The sequence below is a fragment of the Delphinapterus leucas genome, chromosome 20, assembly GCF_059928025.1.
Source record: "Delphinapterus leucas isolate spDelLeu-1000000601 "Yukka" chromosome 20, BTC_Dleu_Yukka2, whole genome shotgun sequence".
NCBI lineage: Eukaryota > Metazoa > Chordata > Mammalia > Artiodactyla > Monodontidae > Delphinapterus > Delphinapterus leucas.
In genome coordinates this window covers 6,056,932-6,082,776 of record NC_143148.1, presented here as the reverse complement: position 1 = coordinate 6,082,776, position 25,845 = coordinate 6,056,932, and the positions used below count along the sequence as shown (strand labels likewise).

Below are 25,845 nucleotides of genomic sequence, written 5' to 3'. Positions count from 1 at the left end.
CTTTCTGAAATTTTAAGAAAGTATCATCCAAGGGTATCACGGTGATATGGGGGAATATGGGAAAATAGAGACAGAGGTAAGGACAGTCCTCCTAAAAACATTATTCCCAAGGTCTTGTATCAATTAGGGTGCTTTCAATTATCAGTAATTTGCAATTTACAATTACACCTAACAATGGCTTAAACCAAGACAGCATTTATGGTTTACTTTACAAGCATTCTGGAGATGGGTTAGGTTAGTACTAGGTTAGTCTAAATAATGTCTGAATAATATCATCAAAACCACATTTATTTTATTTTACTTTTTTATTAAAGTATAGTTGATTTACAATGTTGTGTTAATTTCTGCTGTACACAAAAGTGACTCAGTTATACACATATATATTCTTTTTCATATTCTTTTCCATTCTGGTCTATCACAGGATATTGAATAGTTCCCTGTGCTATACAGTAGGACCTTGTGGTTTATCCATTCCATATATACTAGTTTGCATCTGCTAACCCCAAGCTCCCAATCCTTCCCTCCCCCGCCCCAAACCCCTCCCCTTGGCAACCAATTTTTACAAATTCCCAGGGACCTCCCTGGCAGTCCAGTGGTTAAGACTCTGCACTTGCATTGCAGGGGGTGTGGGTCTGATCCCTGGTCCAGGAACTAAGATCTCACATGCTGCGTGGTGCGGCCAAAAATAAAAATATAATAAAATAAAAAGTTTTAAAAAAGCAAAATACAAATTTCCACGTGCTTTACCTTTTTATGAACACCTCTGGTTTTAAATCTCAGCTTCAAGTAAAGTACCCTTGTTGCCTGATGACTTTGTTTTGAAATAAATCAGTTTACAATAGCACTCAGCCTTTCCCTTGCTTTCTGCAAATAATCACTCACAAATTGCCCTTCCTCATATAACACACTCCAGATGAGTTGGCAAAAGGCAGAACTCAAAATGAATATTAGCTAGTCTTGTTATCAGAAGTCCTTCACCCACTCCACTGTTTTTACTCAGTCATCCTTTTTTCTCCCTTCCCCTAAGTTTTGCATTTTTAATGCAAAGAAGTTTACCCATCTCATTTGCATTCTTGACTCCTAGGAATGCTTTTTAATTCCCAAGAAATGTATACTCTTCAATGCCCAACTAAAATGTGACCACAGAAAATAAGGAACAACTAATAAAGACAAGAGGGCAAAGCCAGGAGTCATGAAGGATGGTGTACATCCTCTAGATAGGAGAACGAGTGCTTCCAGATTGACTGCCAGGACAGAGAACTCTTACTATTCCTGCCCATTGGCCTTGGTTGCAATAGAATAGTGCCTGCTATAACCACCCCAGTTTTCTGTTCTTCACTGGAAGTTTTCATTGTGGATGCCCATTCTCATTGCACTATTGTATATTGGGTCGCTGAGGAGTCTTTTAAAGTTTATGGACTGCTCGCCACAAATATTTCTAGACCTGACTGAGTCTAAAACTCCAAAATAAAACTTTGGAGCTGTCTCCCTTGGGAAGGATAGGGCTAGCTCTGTTTGGGGAGAAGAGTATACAGGGATGCTGTGTAGACAAATGAGTAGGATGTGGTAGAAACTTCCAGCTTCCTACTCGATACGCACTCCTCTCCTTCATGGCCAGAAGTGAGTGGAAATTCATCCGCCTAAAACAATGCTTTTGGCAGCCATCCTTCCAGCTAGATGCGAGTAAATTCTAAGCAATGAGAGGCAACTGGTTGTATCGCATCAGTACATAATTAGGACAGAGCTGAGGGGTCAAAAAGCAGCAGCAGTAAACAATCCTGGCATGACCGGCTTTGGTATCGTTCAGTTTGTCCCAACTGCTAATGAAAAACTAATGAAATCGAGCTCCACCTCGCGGCTGCCTAAAACAGAAAGCAAGGAAGTGGGAGCCGCCTCATCCTCAGCTCTCTGACCCTCATTGGGAGAGGACTTTTGGGACAGTTAGATTATTTTCCCTGGGAGCTTCTAGAGCGAATTTCTAAGACCATCTGAATGAGGAACTTTTTTTCCTTTTCCTTTATGGTTTAATCACAGAATATTGAATACAGTTCCCTGTGTGTCCCAGTAGGACCTTGCTGTTTTTATCCAAGGAACCTTTTTGTTTTTAATCCAGGAAGTCCCCTTCATTCCACAACGTACATTTCAGAGACTGGAGATCTCTCCTGTATTTCATCCCACCCTAAGAGTTACCACTGCTACAAGATAAAAGAAAATCTGTGTAAATGTTTCATAATCTTGGGACGCTGCGGATTGCTCAACTGTGTTTTTCCCCTCACATTCCCATCTCATGCCCCTCCCAGCTCCAAATACCATCTAGATAACTGTTTCCCAGATGTTGGATCTACAACTGATACTGTTCCAACAGAATCGCTTGGGGAGGTATTTTTTTAAAAATATGGGTTAGACCACAATATTGTAAATCAACTATCCTCCAATAAAAAAAATTAAATTAAACAATTAAAAATAAAATAAAGTATGGGTTAGGTCACTGCAGCATCAAGGCATCCGATTAATAAAGTCTGGTGCTTAATGCAGGAACCTATTTGGTTTTTTTAAAATAAATTTATTTATTTTTGGCTGCGTTGGGTCTTCGTTGCTGCGCGAGGGCTTTTTCTCTAGTTGAGGCGAGCGGGGGGCTACTCTTCGCTGCGGTGAGCGGGCTTATTGCGGTGGCTTCTCTTGTTGCTGAGCACGGGCTCTAGGTGCACAGGCTTCAATAGTTCTGGCTCGCGGGCTTTAGAGTGCAGGCCCAGTAGTTGTGGCACACAGGCTTAGTTGCTCCGCGGCATGTGGGATCTTCCCAGACCAGGTCTTGAACCTGTGTCCCCTGCATTGGCAGGAGGATTTTTAACCACTGCGCCACCAGGGAAGTCCTGTATTTTTCTTTTAAATTTATTTTTGGCTGTGTTGGATCTTCATTGCTGTAGGCGGGCTTTCGCTAGTTGTGGCGAGCGGGGGCTACTCTTCGCTGTGGTGCACGGGCTTCTCATTGCGGTGGCTTCTCTTGTTGCGGAGTACGAGCTCTTGGTGCCCGGGCTTCAGTAGTTGTGGCTCGCAGGCTCTAGAGCACAGGCTCAGTCGTTGTGGCTCACGGGCTTAGTTGCTCCGCGGCATGTGGGATCTTCCCAGACCAGGGCTCGAACCCGTGTCCCCTGCATTGGCAGGCGGATTCTTAACCACTGCGCTACCAAGGAAGTCCCAGGAACATGTATACATTCACAAAACTCCCTGGGAATTGTAATATGCAACAAGATTCCTCCGATTATTAGCAGTTGAATAAATGTTCTCTTTACAATAGAATAAGAATTAATGGTAGATCTCGCAAACACAGAAACATCTTTATAGCCCACACCCAAGAACAAATGGTCTTCTTCAAGCAAAATAAACTTTGACAGAAAGGCTGTTGTCCCCAATATCTTGTTCAAGGCCCTCTGGGGCTACTCTGGTCTTGAATTGGCAGATGTGGGCAAGTTAAGCTGTCAATATTTTGTTCTTTCGATGAGGTGAGTTTCTCAGGAACAGTTAACAGAATTACTAATCTCTCAGAAAGAAGTCTTCCTCACCCTTTCCACCTCCAAACTCTCAGCTTCCATAATCATGTGAGCCAATACCTTATAATAAATCACACACACACACACTACTGGAGAACCCGAATATATTCAAGAAATACTGTCTATTTTGTCGAGTATAATGGTGACTATAGTCTTTTTAAAATCCTTATCTGTTACAGATACATATTAAAGTATTTAAGGAGGAAATTATACTATATGACATTTGATTAAAAATATTCCTGGGGGGGGAGGAAAGGCAATCAGTGAAATCAACAAAAGGTTTAAAATTTTTGAAGCTTTCTATTCTTGCATATTTTTACATTTTCCACTTTAAAGTCTTAAAAATCACTCTATGGCCCAACAAATCCACTCCTAGATATATGCCCCACCAAAAAAAAAAAAAAAAAAGTGTGCGTATGAACACTAGGATAAATAACAGGTGAGGGAAAACACAGTTGAACAACAGAGTGTGCCCAAGACGATAAAGTATTATTGCTGCTTCTTCATTATCAACGTATGAGTTGTTACACCTGTAAATAAATGGTTTTTTTCACATTACTTTTTCACTTTTGATGCTTAGTGTTTGTTAGTAATACATACAACATCTACAGTGTTTTGTGTCATATAATATTGATGTAGATACTGACAGATGATTCAGCTTGTAAACAGATGATGTAAACTTATGGTATTGATAAATACAGCGCAGTACTTTAAACGTATGTTCTCTTCCCTATGCCTTTTCTTTTTGGCCGTGCTGTGTGGCTTGCAGGATCTTAGTTCCCTGACCAGGGACTGAACCTGGGCCCACGGCAATGAAAGCACCGAGTCCTAACCACTGGACCGCCAGGGAATTCCCCCTTATATGACTTTCTTAATAACATTTTCTTTTCTCTAGCTTCATTGTAAGAATACAGTATATAATACATATAACATACAAAATATGTGTTAATCGACTGTTTGTTATTGGTAAGGCTTCCAATCAATAGAAAGCTATTGGTAGTTAAGTTTTGGGGGAGTGAAAAGTTATATAACGATTCCCAACTGCATAGGGGGACAGCGCCCCTAACCCCTGCAATGATCAAGGGTCAATCGTACTAGGAGTTTTGGATGAATCGTGTATCCACTCCCCCCAACCGAAAAGAAGTATGTTGAAGTCCTAACCTCCAGTACCTCAGAAAATTGAGTTGTTATAGATGGAGTTTAGTTGAGATGAGCTCCTCCTGGAGTAGGGTGGGCTCCAAATCCAATAACTGGTGTTCTTAGAAGTTGGCCATGTGGAGACACAGAGGCACACAGGGAGCATGCCATGTGATGACAAAGACAGAGGTTGGAGTTATACAGCTGCAGACTAAGGAAAGCCAATAGTTGCCCATAAATCACCAGGAGCTAGGAAGAGGCAAGGAAGGAATCTTCAACAGGTTTCAGAGGGAGCATGGCCCTGACGACACCCTGGCTTTGGACTTCTGGCCTCCAGAACTGAGACGGTAGTAAATTTCTGCTGTTTTAACCCGTTCAGTTAATAGTATACTTTGTTACAGCAGCTCTAGGAAACAAATAAACTAGGTTTTCATGGAGGAAAGCCGTGGCAAGCACGTCTGGCTATAAGTCTAAGCCATATTCATCCCCCATTTCAGCACAACCACCAAGACAAGTGACATTTTAATCTTCATTTATTTGAAAATAGCAGCTGCTTCCAGTGTTTCAGAACTCATTTGGGGACAGAAGAGTTGTGATTACTTATCACTCTTAAACCTCAATATTTGTAATGGGGCTTTTTTTGGTTTTTGTTTTTTGTTTTCTGAGTGACAACCAGAAGATAATTTGTTTTAAAAAAATGTATCATTCCTAAGGGCTGAAAAGTACCAGATTCATTTACAATACCAGTAACAGTAAAACAAAAACCAAAAAGGTGTAAATGGTGTTATAGTATGGTTTAATGTTAAGCTGAATTATTTCCCTTGTGATTTATATATTTCACTATGTTGGCATTTTTGGTAGATATTAGACATACAAACTGGAACAAGAATTTCGTGGTACACAACTTTCATTACCTTATGAAATTTGAAAATCATCATATACATGTTCTACAAAAATACTCAGACACAAAGCAAATACATACATCTGGGACCTTTCTTAATTGACTTCTTTGACTATACAATATATTCAAACATGAAACAAAGTGTCCTTTGGCATGCTAAAGTTATCTGCTCTTCCTAACTGACTACTTTGTGTTACATTTTTCTATAAATACATGGTATTGCGATGATCAAAATTTTTATTATAAAGTTGTTTATATGTAAATAAACTTTCCCACCATTACACTCTACTAATTCTCCTTAAAAAAATATTATCTGATGCATGATAAGTTTGGACTTCATGCCAGAGGCATCCCTTATCACAAGTCTTCAGCCATCTGTATTCCTTGGTATGAAAACTCACTTGTTTGGAAGCTATTCAAGAATTCACAATATTTGTGAGATTTTTTTCCACAGTGAAAACTAACTACTTTATGATAGCCTATCAAAAATATTTGTTGTACCCAACGGTTTCATTTTGTGTGATGTATAATGGGATCTCTTCTCAAGAAGAGATTTCAACTTTTCATCCATACTGCCTTTTTTCTCATGAAATATGAGGCTACATTGGTAGTAGATAATTTTCCTATATTCACTGCATTTAAAAGATTTCTCTTCTGGGTAAGTTTTGAAACTTACAAAGGCCAAAATTAATGGAAAAGTACCTTAACTTTCCCTGCATTCATAGGGTGACTCTCGTGTGAATTTTCTTATATTCAGGGAGAACTGGCATCTCACTAAAGTCTTCCCAGTGCTGTGTTTCTGGGATTGTTTTCATGTATGAATTTCATGTGAAGTGAGAAAGAACTTGACAGAGTAAGTTTTCCCACACTCACCACATTGATAAGGTTTCTGCCCTGCATGACTTCTCTGATGGACACTGAGGTATGATTTCTCAAAAAAGTCTTTCCCACATTGAGTGCACTGATATGGTTTCTCTCCTGTGTGATGTCTCTGATGTCTAATGAGCTGTGACTTCTGGTTGAAGATTTGACCGCATGGAATGCATCCATAGGGTTTCTCTCCAGTATGGCATCGTTGATGGATAATAAGATGGCTTTTTTGGCGGAAAGCCTTCCCACATTCACTGCATCCATGGGGTTTCTCTCCTGTATGAATCAACTGATGTCTACTGAGCATTGCCATACTGCTAAAGGCTTTCTGGCATTCAAGGCATACAAAGGGTTTCTCTCCTGTATGTGTCCTCTGATGGACAATGAGCATTGCCTTTCGTATGAAAGCTTTTCCACATTCACTGCATTCATAGGGTCTCTCTCCTGTATGAGTTCTCTGATGGACAATGAGATGCGACTTGTCTATAAAAGCTTTTCCACATTCACTGCATTCATAAGGTTTCTCTCCCGTATGAATTCTCTGATGTGTTATGAGGGATGACTTTTTATTAAAGGCTTTCCCACATTCCTTGCATTCATAAGGTTTCTCTCCCGTATGAGTTCTTCTATGAACAATAAGCTGTGACTTGTCTATAAAAGCCTTCCCACATTCACTGCATTCATAAGGTTTCTCTCCCGTATGAATTCTCTGATGGGTTATGAAGTGTGACTTTTTATTAAAGGCTTTCCCGCATCCCTTGCATTCATAAGGTGTTCTTGCTGTATGATTTCTCTGATGTAGAATGAGCTGTGACGTGTGTACAAAAGCTTTTCCACATTCACTGCATTCATAATGTTTCTCTCTGATATGAATTTTCTGATGTGTTATGAGGTGCAAGTTTTTATTGAAGGCTTTCCCACATTCCCTGCATTCAAAGGATTTTTCTCCTGTATGATTTCGCTGGTGAACAGCAAGCTGAGACTTACTACAGAAGGCCTTTCCACATTCTTTACATCCATAGGGTTTCTCTCCTGTATGGATTCTTTGATGGATAATCAGGTTTGACTTTTGCATAAAACCTTTCCCACAATCACTACACTCAAAAGGTTTCTCTCCTGTATGTGTTCTGTAATGTAATCTGAGCTTCGTCTTTTCCCTGTAAGCTTTTCCACATTCTTTGCAGTCATAGGGTTTCTCTCCTGTATGAGTCCTATGGTGTTGAATGAGATGATATTTTGTTCTAAAGGATTTCTGACACTCGATACATTCATACGGTTTCTCTCCTGTATGAGTTCTCTGGTGCAGAGTGAGATGACATTTTGTACTGAAACCTTTCTGACATTCACTGCATTTGTATGGCTTCTCTCCCGTATGGGTTCTCTGGTGTATTATGAGCTTTGACTTATACCTGAAGGATCTGGGACATTCATTGCATTCGTAAGGTTTCCCTTCTGTGTGAATTCTGTGATGTCTTTTAAGATTTGTTACTGTGCTGAAAGACCTCACACATAAATTATGTTCATAGTACTGGGCTCGAGGGTGGGAGGTTTCATGTAGAGTACAGAAAAATGACTTCCCATAACCATTTAACTCATCAGAGTTCATTTCTGCATAGCTTTTACTCTGAAAACTTGGGTCTGAATTTTGTTTCAAACTTATTCCTCTTGAGACACATTTATGGGGTCTTTCTGTAAATGAAACAAAGTTTTTGCTCAAAGGAAATATTTTTCCCAATGCATTGTTTTCATGATCTCTCTCCACAGGTCCACCCTTCCCGTTATCTTCCCAATGCCAATCATAAACTTGCCACATTACTTCTAGAAAAAAAAATCAATGAATACTACCATTATCATGAAATGGAGAGGGATGAATCTCAAGTCAATATCCAAAGAGATGGAGAAAGTGATACAGCAGGTGCACAACGTAAGTCTGAGGCACCCAATAAAAGAAACAGTAATAAGTAATGAACTGAAGGACATGGGTGTCATCAAACATTGGAACAAATCTATGAATATTTGAAAGCAAAATAGAAGAGGTATATGAATATGGATAAAAGGTAAAAGAGTTTGGTTGTGTCTAATGAGCTATGGTAAAAGAACAACTAAACAAAAAAGGAGAGACCAAATGAACTAGGCAAAGATCTGACCCAGGGTAGATACAAGGAGGTAAGTCTCCTCCTAGGTGGCTAGCAAAAGAGAGTCATATATGGAAGGGTAGTAAGAGAAGCAGGCAACATTCATACTGAAGACTTCTTTTCATTCAGAGTCACTTCTAAAGGTTCAGAGACTATAAGAAAAAAATATTAAAATGGGGGGAGGGATAAATTAGGAGTTTGGGATTAACAGATACATACTACTATATATAAAATACACAAACAACAAGGACCTACTGTATAGCACAGGGATCTATATTCAATATCTTGTAATAACCTATAATGGAAAAGAATCTGAAAAAGTATATATATACATATAACTGAATCACTCTGCTGTACATCTGAAACTAACATAACATTGTAAATTAAATATACTTCAATTAAAAAATATATTAAAATAACAAAGTTCCCAAGCCAACAATGACCAACTGTTACTTTGCTTCCACGAACTCCCACTGCATTGGTTTCACTCACCTGGGCCACACTGACTTGGGAATTCCCTCTCTACTACTGCTTTTTCTTTTTCTTCTCCTTTCTCCAAGTGCATCACTGGTTCTGGCTTCGTAACGTGATAACCTGACAAGGGGGGTAATCACAGAGAATCTGAGCAGTATTGGGTCCTGTGAGGAAAAGTTCTGTTTCAGGGAATGTATAGTTTAGCAAAATTGAAACTTTTTACTTGGAAAATGAAATTAAGTACAGTCACTGTATGATATTAAATAAAATAAGCTCTGTTACCTACCTATACTAGTCCAAGTCCAAAATCATTGACGATATCAGAGTATGCATAAATTGTAGCAATGGAAAAAAGACAGGCAATAAATGGGCTTACGCTGAGATATTTAGGAAAGTTGTCTTTACCCAATGACATTAGGTTGCTATAATTTTCCAACATCACATCCCGGTAGAGGTTCTTCTGAACAAGGTCTAGCAGCTGCCACTCTTCCCAGGTGAAATCCACAGCCACATCATTGAATGACAATAAGCCCTGTTGTAACATAATCCTTTTTAATCTGGAGTTAATATAATGGAATAAAACAGTAATGATCTATAGGATATTATTCTATTTTTACTATGAAAATTTATAAACATATATCATTCTGTACCTAGATTTTTTTTTTTTTTTTTTTTTTTGCGGTACGTGGGCCTCTCACTGTTGTGGCCTCTCCCGTTGTGGAGCACAGGCTCAGCGGCCATGGCTCACGGGCCCAGCCGCTCCGCAGCATGTGGTATCTTCCCGGACCGGGGCACGAACCCGTGTCCCCTGCACCGGCAGGTGGACTCTCAACCACTGCGCCACCAGGGAAGCCCTGTACCTAGTTTTGATTGACATTCTGTGGGCTAAATTCATTAAAGCTCTCCTTTCTTTGTGCATTCTTCATTCACTTCTTCACTCATTCACTTACCCAATGTAAAATGTCACTGAACCTTTAAACTACCTAAAGACAATCTGCAACCCACCTTACAAGCATTTAATGTTACTTACTATATATACATTTTAGATTAAAAAAGGAAATAGAGGGCTTCCCTCGTGGCGCAGTGGTTGTGAGTCTGCCTGCCGATGCAGGGGACACGGGTTCGTGCCCCAGTCTGGGAGGATCCCACGTGCCGTGGAGCGGCTGGGCCCGTGAGCCATGGCCGCTGGGCCTGCGCGTCCGGAGCCTGTGCTCCGCAGCGGGAGAGGCCACAACAGTGAGAGGCCCGCGTACCTCAAAGAAAAATAATAATAAATAAAGGAAATAGAGCATGGTCCTGCCATCAAATGCCTTCTGACCTATTTGAGTTCAAAGAACTGCATATGGTTCAAAGGGACAGGAGAAGAGGCTGAAAGGGACAGATGCCCAGGTGACAGGCAGGAACACGTCTTGGAGCAAGAATGCACATGTCCTGCAGACACTTGGTAGCCACTGCAGTGTTTTTCATATACAAAAGTATGCTACGTTCACACTGCCTATTAGAAATTGGACTACATATTAAATCACAGTACTCAAAAAAAAGCAAACACAAAGCTTTCACTGCGTGCTATGTATCGTTCTAAGCATCTTACACACAGTAACACAACGATCTGCACAGTAACCTTTATGTAAGCACTACTATTATCTTTTTTTAATAGGTAAGGGATTTTTAAAGTTTTCTATCTGTGCCTGTTATACCTCCCACATTTCCTTAGGAAGATGACTTTTCACTCGGTCCACTGTCTGGATGAGAAAAAAAAGTAACAGGAAGACCCATCTTCACACTTAAATGTCCAGGAAATCTTTACTGAATTCATGTGCTTCCTTCTTAAATATAAAGTAAATCTTGCAACACATTTTTATCTTTTGTGATGGTTTCCAGTATTAACAGAGAAATGTAGGCAACCCACTTCTGGATCCTGCTGCTTATGTGGCAACGTTCGAATTATCAGTACCTTGCAGGACCCTATGACATGCAGATGAGTTTCCCTTCCTGATTAGCTATTCTGTATCATTTATTCTATCTCCCAATCTAAGCATGTCCCTCCTAGCCACAATGTATCTATATATATTGTTCTCTTTGATTGGATACATTTTAATAAAACTCCAAAAATCAAAAATGCAAAACGAACTGGGAAAAAAACCAAACAGCTCACCTGGGACTTGGTCATTTTTAACAGCTTTTAGGAAGTGGCCACCACATTTAGGATCTGTCCTGAAATCCTGGTAATGGTGTCTCATCAAGGGTATCCTTAGCAAGGATGAATTTCTGGGCTTGAGACTTACTTTTTTCCTTTACAGGAGTGGCCTTATTCTAGGAAGCCGGCATCTATGGATTCAAGAAAAGATTTGTTTAGTATGGAAGTAATGATAAAAGCAAGTTCCAATACGTGCAAGGAACTGTTTCAAGTATGTTCTTTTCTCACTTAACCCTCACAACAACCCTATAACATACAGATGATAATTATTCCATTTTAGAGAAAACTAGCAGAGGAAAGGTTAAGCACCTAGCTAAAACCCAAAAGCTAGTAACTGGCGGAGAAAGGACTAAAACACAAACCCCCGGAATCAATAAATCCTCTGAGTCTAAGGAGAACTACCAGAATTATCCTTTCATCTTAGCCAACCAACACAAAAAGTAGGAAAAATATCAAGAACAACTATTTTAAGACCCAGAAGTCAGAGAAAAGGAAAATAAACAAGGCTGTGCTGCAGCTCACTGCCTGGAGAGACTTTCCAGTCCAGAGCACAGGGAGAAGGAACCCCAAACCGTCCGCAGTCTTGCTGAGTTAATGATACAGAATTTCAAGTCTGAGAAGCAAAGGTGGCTAGAGTTTGCCAGGCAGTACCTCAGAAAAAAAAGAGAAAAGTCACTCTGTAGATATGCAGAGGGCTCCTCTGAGTCTCTGGCTAAGGATTGGTGAACTGAGGAAATTACCAAGGCCCCTGGAAAGGAGGAGGTGGAACAATTCCTGGAGCTCACACAAGATCAGGAATACTTAGCATTCCCACTAGCCAGGGTAGAAAGACCTTCCACCAGGACTTCAAACAGAGGCCTCAGAAGAGTACTGCCCCAGTAATAGGTACAGAGTAATCACAGACAAAAGACTGTTTCGGCCCCACCTAAGAAATTTGAAAAGAAAGCCTCCGAAAAATCAAACCTTTTCAAAGTAATTTGACTACATGCCAGAGCAAACCTCAAAAGTAGTTAAAGGAATAAAAGAAAATCCTGTAAACAACAATATCAAACTGACAATATCTGACATCCAATCGAAAATTACCAGACATGCAAAGAAGCAAAAAAATATGACCCAAAGCCAAGGGAAAATTCAAGCTAGAGAGACAGGCCAAAATGACAAAAGGGATAGAATGGGCAGACTAGTACACTTCTTTAAAATTATACACACACACACATATATATACATATATAATATGGAATATGTATATATTCCACAAGAGAAAAGCATGAGCATGATGAGAAAAATAATAATAAATTATTTAACAAGTGCCGTTGAAACAAATAAGATATTCATGTTTGCCTCAAACCAAAATTAACTCAAAATGGATTATAAATGTAAGGGTTAAAACTATAAAACTTCTGGAAGAAAGCATAGAAAAATTTTAAGTGAGGCAAAGATTTCTGTTTTCTTTTTTCTTTTTTTTTTTTTTTTTGCAGTACGCGGGCCTCTCACCATTGTGGCCTCTCCCGTTGCGGAGCACAGGCTCCGGACGCGCAGGCTCATGGCTTACGGGCCCAGCCGCTCCGCGGCATGTGGGATCTTCCCGGACCGGGGCACGAACCCATGTCCCCTGCATCGGCAGGCGGACCGCCAACCACTGCGCCACCAGGGAAGCCCCAAAGATTTCTTAATCAGGGCACAAAATGCATGATAAAAGAAAAAGTTGATAAATTGAACTTCTTCAATACTAAAAATTTGTGATATTCAAAAGACACTGCTAAAAAATGAAGAAGGATCAAGCCACAGGCTAGAGGAAAATATTAACAAAGTATGTACCTGACTAAAAGACTTCTATTTAAAAAATATGAAGAACTTTTCCAACTTAATAAAAGAAGAGACAATCCAATAAAAAGGAACAGAAGTTTCAAACAGACACTTCATCAAAAAAAAAAAAGAGATGGCAAATAAGCATATGAAAAGTTGCTTTGGGCTTCCCTGGTGGCGCAGTGGTTGAGAGTCCGCCTGCCATTGCAGGGGACACGGGTTCGTGCCCCGGTCCGGGAAGATCCCACATGCCGCGGAGCGGCTGGGCCCGTGAGCCATGGCCGCTGAGCCTGCGCGTCCAGAGCCTGTGTTCCGCAACGGGAGAGGCCACAACAGTGACAGGCCCACATATCGAAAAAAAAAAAAAAGTTGCTTTAAATTGCACAATAAAAGCAAATTAAAACCTAGATAAAATATTCCTATAAACCTGCTAGAATTGCTATAATTTAAAAGACTGAATATACCAAGTACTGACAAGGATGTAAAGAAAAACCTGTCATGCATTGCTGGTAAAAATATAAAATGACAAAATGGTACAACCACTTTGACTTGTACATCAATGTACATTACAGCTTCATTCAAAATATCCAAAACCTACTCCCCCAAATCCAAAACATCCATCAACTGGGGAACAGATAATATTGTGGCTTATTTGTACCACTGAATATTACTCAGTGACAGAAAGGAATGAACTAATGATACATGCAACATCATGGATGACTCTCAAAAGCATTATTTTAAGTGAAAGAAGTCAGACATCAATAACCTCTTACTGTATCATTCAATTTGTATGAAGTATTAGAACATATATAACTATGGAAAGCATGTGATTGTGAGGGAACAGGGGATGGGGGTATGGTCTCAATGAAAAGAGGCACAAAGGGACTTTTGGGGTTGATGGGAAAGTTCTATACATTGATTCGAGTGATGGTTAAAGGATGGCATACCTTTGTGAAACTCATCAAATTATACCTGAAGAACTGGTGAATGTATGTACTGTATGTAAATTTAAAAAATTAAAGTGTAGTTGATTTACAATGTTGTGTAAGTTTCAGGTGTACAGCAAAGTGATTCAGTTATATATATAACTTACGGGTTATTTTCCCTTATAGGTTATTACAAAATATTGAGTATAGTTTCCTGTGCTATACAGTAGGTCTTTGTTGGTTAACTATTTTATATATAGTAGTATGTATATGTTAATCCCAAACTCCTAATTTATTCCCTGTTCCCCTTTGGTAACCATAAGTTTGTTTTCTACGTCTATGGGTCTATTTCTGTTTTGTATATAAGTTCATTTGTATCTTTTTTTTTTTTTAGATTCCACATATAAGCGATATCATATGATATTTGTCTTTTTTCTGTCTGGCTTCCTTCACTTAGTATGATAATCTCTATATTGTATATAAATTATACCTCAGTTAAACTAACCTCTTGCCTACAAAAAGCAAAACAAATACAGGCTGTCTGCATCTGAAGACAAAATCCATGACCTTAAAGTCTGCAATGGAGTCTCAACTGAAATCTCAAATTCATGTTTCTTTTTGAGACTTCATCTTCACTCAAAACCCCGGCTGGATCTCTTGGCAACTCTACTCAGTGCTGACTGTTAAAGAATTAACTCTGGTGATGAAAAATTAATTCTAACACTGAGAATAACTTAGAGGTGCCAGGACACCCGAGAAATATATTAATGCAACTTACTCTCAGTATCACATTGCTGAGAACTCCGAAGGACAATGCAACACTGTGTCTTAGGCGGACAGAGAACTGAAGAAAACAGATCTAGATTTCAAGGACAATATGTGAAAGAAATTTGTGGCCAAAGAAATGAGGCCAATCTCATTTATGAACTTAGTATAAAAATCCTAAATATTTAAAAGATGAGGAAACCATGTTCACTGATAGAGAGGAAGAATACTAAGAAAACTGAACATAGGAAGAATTATACAATGCACAGATAACTTTATTCCAGGAATGCAATAGTGTAGTAAGAACTATTTCGTTATCTCAATAGATAAAGAAAAGACATGTAATAAGATACCATAGCCACTCACAATTTTTAAAAATGTTATTAAACTAGAAAGAGACAAGAACTCTGTTAACTTGATAAAGAGTATCTACAAAAAAAAAAAATCCACGGCATTTCTTTAAACTTAGGGACATGACAAGGATAGCCATTCTCAGAACATTTAGCCAAAAATGTATCACATTTTGGCTAAATGTAAAATGGGGAAAATAAATGGAAGGAATGAAGGAATGGAAAAGAAGAAGCAAGACTGTCACTATGCAACTGCTTTAAGATCAACATAAACATTAACTGCAATTTCATATTCAAACAACAGTAAGATTTATAAGGAAAAAACACTATTCACAATACCAACAAAACGTATAAGGTACCTGAGGGGGAAATGTACAAGAATAAAGTTTTATTACACCAAAAGAATACAAATTATAACCAGTCAAATGGAGAGACACAATAGGGTGAGGTCTAGGAGGGTCTCAAACCAGAAGTTTCCACTGTCCTTTCCTCTTGGAGTCAGGACACGCTGCTCATCCAGCATATCTATGTGTGACAACATGCAGGGTATCGCCAACCACAGAAACTCACCTGAGCTTCAGTGTTTACAGTTTGTATTAGAGTTTCATTAAATACGCATGATGGGTCTAATCATTGGCCATGGAACTCAACCTCCAGCATCTCTACCCTCCTGGAGGTTGGGCTGATATCACCTGGTTGGTCTTTCTGGCGTAAACATTTCCAACCTGAATCATCTCACTAGCATAAACTACAGACTCACCATGAGTTGCCTCATTAGCACAAACTATCAGGGCCCACCATGAATAATGCAGTCATCTCTATCATTCAGGATATTCCAACAATCTAGAGGCTACCTCCCAGGAACAGGAGACAAAGGACTGCCAATTGTTTATTACAAAATAACCAGCAAAAGACTAGCATTCTATATATGGGACTACTTTCTAAATATGAGTTAGGAAGAGACAAACCTCTCAGGTTTAAAATTGGCCAGTGAACATATAAAAAAGATGACCAACCATGTTAGTGACAAGAACAGTGCATATGGAGACCACAATGAGATAGATGTCTCTTATACTCAAAAGATGGTCAAAAAGCAAGAATGAAAATACTAAGTATTGGAAAGCCTATGGATCAAAAGGCACTTTTTTACATTGCTGATGAGAGAGTAAGGTGGTACAAAAGTATTTTGACTTTCCCTTCTAGGTAAAAATTCATCTACTTTGTATTAGAAATTTCATTTCTAGGTATACACCCTAGACTAGACAAATTCTCACATCAACTGGGAGACATAAGAATGTTCGGAACTTCACTACTTGCAGTAGCTGAAACCCAGAAACAATATAAATGTCCAACAACAGGAGAATGGTTGTATGAGTTATGTTGTATTTATGCAATGGAATTCATAATAATGAAACAAACCTACCTCCAACATGGATAAGTCACACATATGTAATAAGTCAAGACAAGCAAGCTTCAGGACTTCCCTGGTGGCGCAGTGGTTAGGAATCCGCCTGCCAATGCAGGGGACACGGGTTCAAGCCCTGGTCCAGGAAGATCCCACATGCCGCGGAGCAACTAAGCCCATGCGCCGCAACTACTGAGCCTGCGCTCTAGAGCCCAAGAGCCACAACTACTGAGCCCGTGTGCCACAATTACTGAATCCCGCGTGCCTAGAGCAACAAGAGAAACCACCGCAATGAGAAGCCCGTGCACCAAAACGAACAGTAGCCCCCGCTCCCTGCAAGCCTGCATGCAGCAACAAAGACCCAACACAGCCAAAAATAAATAAATTTAAAAAAAAAAAGAAAAGAAAAGCAAGCTTCAGAAGACCACATAATAATATCCTTATTATAAAACTTACAACCAAGAAAAACTAGAGTGCACTTTTAAGGTATCCATATACATATGATAAAACTATAAAAATCAAGGGAATAATGCATTCTAACTTGTGAATAGTGGTTCCAAAGCTTGGGATGGTTAGGTGGGACTCAGAAGATGGAACAAGGATGGAGGACTTTCCCATTTTCCAATGATCAAACATGACATTCATTAAACAAAATTATAAAGAAAAGCCAAGGTAATCAAATTTCTAAATTGGGCTATCATATTAGAAAAGAAGAGAAGGATGACATGCCCATTGTTGCTAAAGATGTAGAAAAATCTGGCACACTGTGTGTAGAAGCATTATAGAATAGCAAGTTATTGGGGAAGTTTGGTAAAAGTAAATCAGAAGCCTCTGAAATATGCATTTAATTTGACCTACTTTTATAAATTAAAAACAGAAAAATATCCATAATATATAATTCAGTTAAAAAATACATTTCAAAACATTACAGGTAGTTTACAGATAGTAAATCGGGGGTTAATTTTTTTTTTTTTTTTACCACTCTCTGGGGCTTGTGGGATCTTATTTCCCTGACCAGGGATCAAACCCGGGGCCAGGGAATTCTCCGAGGGTGATTTTTATTTCCTGCTTTTTACTGATAATAAACATACAATGATATTCTGATTTAAAAAACTTAGAGATCTCCATTTAATATCATATATAAAGTCACATAGGAAGATGATTTTTTTATTATTCTAACTTAATAAAAATAAGTTTAAAGTATTGCTTTGAGTAGAAAAAAATCCCATTAGAAAGGTATACATTTGAATAATAATAGCTACCTTCTGTCAAATACCTACTTGTTATATGGACTTAATATTTGTGTCCCTCAAATTCATACGCTGAAGCTTCAATGTGATGGTATTTGTAAATTGGGTCTTTGGGAGGTAATTAGCGTTAGATGAGGTCATGAAGACAGGGCCTTCATGAGAACTGGTGAGGTAGAAATCAATTTGTTTGAATGGGAAAACTGAGACTTATAGAACTTGGTACTTTAAACAGAGTCACAGAAACAAGTGGCAGAATTGACATAAAAAGCTAGGATTAACTTGATTTCAAGCGCGTACAAGCACACGTAAACTCTTAAGTATTCATGGGCACGATTTTAACAATTCATGGATCTAGATGGCAGGTATACAGCAGAACATTTGGCTATTCTTTCGACTTTTCTGTATGCTTGAAATTCTCCAGTATAAAACGTTGGGAAATATAATACCCCAATGCTCAGCACACACCCAAATGTCTGTCTACCTGAGGCCTTTTTATGTCCCAACCCCCCTCAACCTCTCCTAAGGATACCCACACAGCTCCCCAACCTGCACTTCGCTGTCGCACCCATTCACAGCTCCCCAGACATCTATCTTTCACCCACTGTCCCCTCCGAAGCTCAAACTCCAACCACAGGAATCCCAGGTGACTAACCCTCAAGCCCTATCCTCACCAACCTATCCAGATGGACCCCTTTGATCACTGGCTCTTCCACCTCCTGTTTCCACCGCCTGGGGCGGGGGCGGGGGGCGGGGGCGGCGATCCGGCGCCGACCTGTCATTGTCAACGGCAATGGTCTCTCGTTACTTCCTCAACCCACTCAACACTGATGCTGGCCCAAGCTACCCACAACGCCCCTAAAACTCCGAGGCCGCCTTCAACAACAATCCTCCACGAGTACCCACCACAAACCACATCTCAAGTCAGAATTCCCACCACGCGGGATTCTTAAATCCGCTCGCAGAAATCTCACGTAGCCTCAAATGCCAATTCTGTGACAGTACGCTGGGGGAAGCCAAGCTTTGGACGCCACTTCCGTTTCCGCTGACGTGAGTGGCGGGCCCCTGTTAAACACTCACATTCAAGGCCACTTTGGAAGTGAGCGATGCGTTCTGATGCCTGGAGGAATTAGTGCCGTGCAATATGGCCGCGCCCATGGCGTTACATTATGTTGGGAGCGGCCATATTGGATCGTGCGCCGCCATTTTGGACCGTCCTGCCGACCAGTACGGAGAGGCGGAAATTCAACCGGCGTCTCCAAGATTTTTCATTCTGGGCTGTTCCATCTCTGCAGCTGCTCAGCTACATCTTCAGTAGCGTTTCAGCACTCTCGCCTACAGTCTTCCGACCTGACCCGGAAGGTAAACCAGTCACAGGCCAGGCCTAAGCAGAATGGCCACGCCCACTCTCTTTCGGATCCCTTTTTATGCCGCAGGAAAGACGTGGCCGTGTTGGGAAGGTTGGGGCTTCGGGACACAGAAATGGGGAGTGTTTGCAGACAGGATGCCGGTTAAACGTTGGAGAGAATGGGGATTAGGAGCCTAGAGCTGTAGCTGAAGGAGCAGAGGTGTTACGAGGAGAGCACTCGTGGATGTACTTCGTGAGGCGAGACCGTGTGGGGGTGAGGACCGGGGCAGATATGTTTTGTGGAGCAGACACTGGCAGCCACAGTCCCCGCCAAAAGAGTATCACTTCTGTCTCACGCTACAAGGTGACTCTGTAATAGAGGCGGAGCGGGCGCGCAGCACTTAGCTCCAGGGGTTAGAGGTCCCGCTCTCTCGCAGTGGACCACCCGGAAGAGAGTGCGGTGAGAGGCAGATGGGGACCTCCTCCGAGGGGCCCTCGAGGACCCCTGGCCTTGGGCCTGGCGGGTGAGGTGGGGGGCCTGGGGACAGTCTGAGGACTGTGTGCTGCAGAGCTGGAGAGCCCTCGCCACTGCCGCCCACTAGCTGGGCCCGGGCCTTGAAACAGACGGGAACCTCTCCCCCATCCCTGCCTCTGGGACCTAATGGCGGCAGTGGTCTCCATGGGTCGAAGTCCGCAGGACCCTGCCCCTGTTTGCGCTGCCAGAGGAGCCTGAAGTCTGACTGGGGCCTGGGCACCCGGCTCCCTCAGTGATGACAGCTGGGCAGGGTCTGGAGACCTGGCCCTGAGGGCACCGCCAACTGAGATCCACGTCTTCAGCCAGGCCTGGGCACTGGCGGGAGCATCTAGTCTGGGTGCTGGACCAACGCTCCTGGGCAGAGCAACCGGCCTGCTCAGGGAAACCCTCCTCTTAGCCAGGGCCTGGACTTCTGAAAGCTGAGCCTTGGGACCTTGCCCTTTCTTGTCAGAACAGAGAATAACATTTGTTTTGGTGGAGGTTTCCAGGAACGTCGTGACCTGACCTCAAGAACAAGGGATCTGACAGCAAGAAGTGTGCAAAAACTAACCACACCCCTCCCTCGCCTTTCCTGTAAAGGGGCTTTGCTGAAAGTTTTCTGGGAGTTCAGGGTTTTTATGGCATGAACCACCGGTCTCTTTGCACGGCCCTTCGATAAACCTTTCTCTGCTCCAAACTCCGACGTTTTGGTATTGTTTCGCCTCACTGTGCATGGGGCACATGGACTTGCACTCAGTAACAAATACATTCTAGAAGGATTTTGTGTATCTTGAATAGTCACAACCCGCCCAGTCATTTGTTTTTGTGAATACTGTGATACAGGGATCAACTTTCTTTTTTCCTCTGTGTAGATAATTGTCCCAGCAGCTTTATTTAAAGTGAGGCTCTTCTGCACTGTTCGGCAGTGCCATCTCTATCATAAATCAAGCGTCCATGTCTGTATAGCTCTGATTTAGGACGTTGTTCTGTTCCATTGCTCTCTCGTTTATTCCTGGGCCAATACTACTCTGATTTAGCTACGGGATCATTTCTAAGTCTTAGGTCTGATACAGCAAGGCTGCCTACTGTATTCTTTTTCTACAAGAGTGTCTTTGTTCTCTTGGCCCTTTATATTTTCCCATAAAATTTTACCTCAACTTGTCAACTTCCACAAAAGTTGGAAGTGTCATACTTTCCTTCAGTTCTTCAGAGATGGTTTCTTTTAGGTCCTCAAACATATTTATAATAGCTGATTTAATGTCTTCGTGTAGTAATGACATATGAGACCCCTCAGATAGTGTCTATGGATTGCTTTTTTTCCTGTGTAAAGGCCATACTTTCCTGTTCTTTGTGTATCACTTTTTTGCCGAAGCTAGACGTTTTAGAAAATACAATGTTGTTACTTTTTGTATCAGATGCCCCTTCTCCTCAGAATTCGTTGCTATTGCTGTTACTGTTGTTGCAGTTAGTTCAGTGACATTCCTGGTCTGTTTCCCTTGCAGGGTGCAGTCACTGAAGTCTCTGCCTGGTTAGCTTCCTTAGTTGTCCTGAGTCAATGAGTTCTTCACCTTTTGCCAAGGGTAGTTTGTGCCTTAATGCTCCACTACTTTCTTTTTTCTTATCTTATTATTATTATTATTTTTTTTTTTGCGGTACGCTGGCCTCTCACTGTTGTGGCCTCTCCCGTTGCGGAGCACAGGCTCTGGACGCGCAGGCTCAGAGGCCACGGCTCACGGGCCCAGCCGCTCCGCGGCATGTGGGATCTTCCCGGACCGGGGCACGAACCCGTGTCCCCTGCACCAGCAGGCGGACTCCCAACCACTGTGCCACCAGGGAAGCCCTTTTTTATTATTTTTAAAATTTTAACTATTGTTGATCTACAATATTGTTAGTGTCAGGTGTACAGCTTCAGATCCTTTTCCATTATGTTATTACAAGATATGGAATATAGTTCCCTGTGCTCTACAGTAAATCCTTGTGTTTATCTACTTTCTATATGGTCATGTATATCTGTTAGTCCCATACTCCTAATGTATTCCCCAACCCCTCCCTCTACTACTACTTCGATGCTTGGGCAGTTTACAAGTCTGCCCTAGCCTTCTCTTCCTGCTGCAGGATTTCAAGGTCAGCCAGAGGTGAATTATCAGTGACCTTCAGGTCTTTTCTGGGCATGTACATATCCCTGTGTAGGTGTGTGGCCTTTTAGACCCTCAGGAATGTGTCGTAGTGCGTAACAGCTCCTTGTGAATATCTCGTTCTTCAGACATTCCTTTTAAAATTTTTGGCTGAGCTAATGTTTTCCCCAACTGGTTTTGCGGCCTTAAGCTACCACAGTGTTAAACAATTGAGACTGTTTTTTGACAAATGGTTTTCATGGCTACTGTAGCTGTGAGGTTGCTGTTTTTCTAAAGCTAGTGCAGAACTGTGGAGGGGGGATGGGAGTAAACAAAGTTAGAACTCCACAAACCCCACTGTTTTTACTGAGGTTCAAAATTTTTTCTTGACTAAAAATGCTCTTCAGGTTGTTTGTACGCCTTCAGGTTGTTTATTTCTAGAGTCGTAATAAAGTTGACTTTAATCATTTTTCCAGTATTTTTTAATTTTTTAAAATATCTTTATTGGAGTATAATTGCTTTACAGTGTTGTGTTAGTTTCTGCTGTGCAACAAAGTGAATCAGCTATACATATACATATGTCCCCATATCTCCTCCCTCTTGCGTCTCCCTCCCACCCTCCCTATCCCACCCCTCTAGGTGGTCACAGAGCACCGAGCTGATCTCCCTGTGCTATGCAGCTGCTTCCCATTAGCCATCCATTTTACATTTGGTAGTGTATATACGTCCATGATACTCCCTCACTTCGTGCCAGCTTCCCCTTCCCCCTCTGTGTCCGCGAGTCCTTCTCTACGTCTGTGTCTTTATTCCTGCCCTGCCACTAGGTTCATCAGTACCGTATTTTTTAGATTTCATATATATGCGTTAGCATTAGCATACGGTATTTGTTTTTCTCTTTCTGACTTACTTCACTCTGTATGACAGAATCTAGGTCCATCCACCTCACTACAAATAACTCAATTTCGTTTCTCTTTATGGCTGAGTAATATTCCATTGTATATATGTGCCACATCTTCTTTATCCATTCATCTGTCGATGGACACTTAGGTTACTTCCATGTCTTGGCTACTGTACATAGAGCTGCATTTTTCCAGTATTTATGTTGCTTTCATAAAACAGTGGGTTTACACAGGTCCTCTGCTATTTTGGAAGTCCTGCCTCCTCACCATTTAGTTTTGCACAATAATCTAATAGGATACAATTTATTAATTTTATAGGTAAATACCCTAAATCTTACAATAAGCTGCTTCCCCTGAGTTATAATTATTGTTGGCACACAAAGCCAGCACTGCTTATCAATATACAATATTGCATCTGATTTAATAATTGCCCTAATAAACCATTAAACTTATGATATATCCCAAAATTATTTCTGTCCAACTTCACTTCCGTCCTTCCATCAATGATTTCAAAGGAAAAACAATCACAAAGCATCAAGATAACACTAACACTTATGCACTATTGTATTTATTTGATTGTTTGTCTGCCTTCTGAGTGAAGCTGGAAGCCTCCACACGGCTTAGTCAGTGTCGTCCAAATCTTTCCATCATCAGTATCTTGGGTGTATGTCTGTCATGTGCTGGACATCCATATATCCTTGTGTGAATGTGTATATACATATATATACACACAAAAATATATATATACATTTTTTGGGGGGACTTCCCTGGCGGTTCAGTGGTTAAGACTCCATACTTCCACTGCAGGGGGCAAGGGTTTGATCCCTGGTTGGGAAATTAAGATTCTGCATGCTGCATGGTGCAGCCATTTTTTTTTTTTTTTTTTTTTTTGGCTGCGTTGGGTCTTTGTTGCTGCACACGGGCTTTCTCTAGTTGTGGCGAGCAGGCTTCTCATTGCGGTGGCTTCTCTTGTTGCAGAGCACGGGCTCTAGGCGCGGGGGCTTCAGTAGTTGCAGCATGCAGGCTCAGCAGTTGCAGCATGCAGGCCCTAGAGTGAGCGGGCTTCAGTATTTGTGGCTCGCAGGCTCTAGAGCGCAGGCTCAGTAGTTGTGATGCACGGGTTTAGTTGCTCCGCAGCGTGTGGGATCTTCCCAGACCAGGGATTGAACCTGTGTCCCCTGCATTGACAGGTGGATTCTTAACTACTGCACCACCAGGGAAGTTCAGTGGCCATTTTTTTTTAATGACCACCTACAGAGTTAGTTCATTAAAGAGTGAACAACAGCACCCCATAGCCCTGTTGGTCTAAAGAACCAAAGGACAAAGTTCAGGATAACCACAGAGGCTGCAAAGGAAATCTGAAAAAAAAGAGAGCCACAAAGGCAGTACCACAAATTTTAGATACAACGTCTATCTTAAGACTCTGGATGACCCTGAATGTGCATGCATGGGGTAGATACCAAGCAGTCCCCCATAGCCTAAAATAACTGAGATTTCAGAATATGGAGTTTAAGTTTAGGCAAATTATCTGTTGAAGAAAAAACAATCTATACTCTTTGGGGAAACACAACCAAAATTCAACCTCTACGATGTATCACTATACAATCCAAAATTACTAAACATACAAAGAAACAAGAAAATGTAACCCAAACTCAAGACAAAAAATAATCAATGGAGACTAAACCCAAGGTAACTCAGATGTTGGAATTGGCAAACAATGATTTTAAAGCAGATTTTATAACTATGATCAAGGGAATAAAGAAAAATAGTAACTATATAAGGAACCAAATGAAAATTCCAAACATCCAAAATTTAAAAATCACTGAATATGACAGAAGAGTCATTGGACTTGGAAAGAGATCAATAGAAATGAACCACTTGAAAGAGAGAAGAAAGATGGGGAGGAAAATAGAGTGGAAAGTACCTGTGAGAAAATATTTTTAAAGTATAAAACAAATAAATGGATTTTCCCACAGATAAAGAATTATAAAAAACGGATAAAATATTCAAAAACAACTATTTAGAGGAACCAGAAAGCATCCCCAAACATACAGAAATTGAAGGACAGTTTACATGCACTTGATAAAGTGCAACCACAAGGATTTATGGCCTGAAGCTAGGGTAGCAGAACCTATATTAATGACAGTGGAACCTACGTCAATGGCAATGGAAAACAGCAGGCCTTACCATCTCAAAGTGCCAGAGAACAGAACTTAGGGACTTTTTTTTTCTTTTTTCTTTTTCTTTTTTGGCCGCACCCAGCAGCTTGAGGGTCTTAGTTTCCCCACCAGGGATTGAACTCTCACCCCCAGCAGTGAAAGTGCAGAGTCCTAACCACTGGACTACCAGGAATTCCCAGGGATTTTTTTAAAAAGCTGGAAATTTATAGGGGAAATCCTGGAAGTGGGAGAATTGAAGAAGGAATAAACACTCAAATCTAAATATGAATTCTTCCCAAACCCCTGACACCAAAACTGCACAGAGGCGGGGGCGATCCCAGAAGGCCTGGGGAACTTCTCTGCAACTTCTAAATAAAAAGGATTTTAAAAAGTGCTTAAAGTTAAATGATACAGAAAATATTCTAAGTCTTAGAGTTTCTATTAGAGCTACTCTTAGAGGTAAATTTATATCCTAAATGTTGATATAAGAAGAAAATTAAAACTGAAGAGGGGACTTCTCTGGTGGCTCAGTAGTTAAGAATCCGCCTGCTAATGCAGGAGACACGGGTTCGAGCCCTTGTGCGGAAAGATTCCACATGCTGTGGAGCAACTAAGCCCGAGTGCCACAACTGCTGAGCCTGTGCTCTAGAGCCCACGAGCCACAACTACTGAACCTGCGTGCCACAACTACTGAAGCCCATGCGCCTAGAGCCTGTGCTCCACAATAAGAGAAACCACCACAATGAGAAGCCCACGTACTGCAACTAAGAGTAGCCCCTGCTCGCCGCAACTACAGAAAGCCCACGCACAGCAACAAAGACCCAACACAGCCAAAAATAAATAAATAAAATTAAAAACAAAACAAACCTGAACAGAAAATACCAAACATTTATGTAGTAAAACAAATATTCCCCTCAAAAAAAAAGCAGAAAGAACTTAAAATGGCACTTTTAATTACTACCATAACTGACCTAGGATAGGCATACCTGGCAGGTCTCTTTTAAGTATTGTTTTCTTTTCAAATTATTTGTGATTTTCTCCTCTAAA

At 40.9% G+C, this 25,845-nt stretch overlaps 1 protein-coding gene across 1 annotated transcript; it reads right to left on the bottom strand.

Moving 5' to 3' along the window:
- Nucleotides 1-272: 272 nt before the first annotated feature.
- Nucleotides 273-18,821, bottom strand: LOC111181070 (uncharacterized). Its single transcript, XM_022586116.3, has 5 exons — nt 18,671-18,821; nt 11,224-11,396; nt 9,474-9,600; nt 9,087-9,188; nt 273-8,148 (listed from the first exon to the last, which is right to left on the bottom strand). Exons 2-5 carry the CDS (start codon nt 11,236-11,238, stop codon nt 6,401-6,403), a joined length of 1,992 nt encoding a protein of 663 aa, XP_022441824.2. The 5' UTR covers nt 11,239-11,396; nt 18,671-18,821; the 3' UTR covers nt 273-6,400.
- Nucleotides 18,822-25,845: the final 7,024 nt, after the last annotated feature.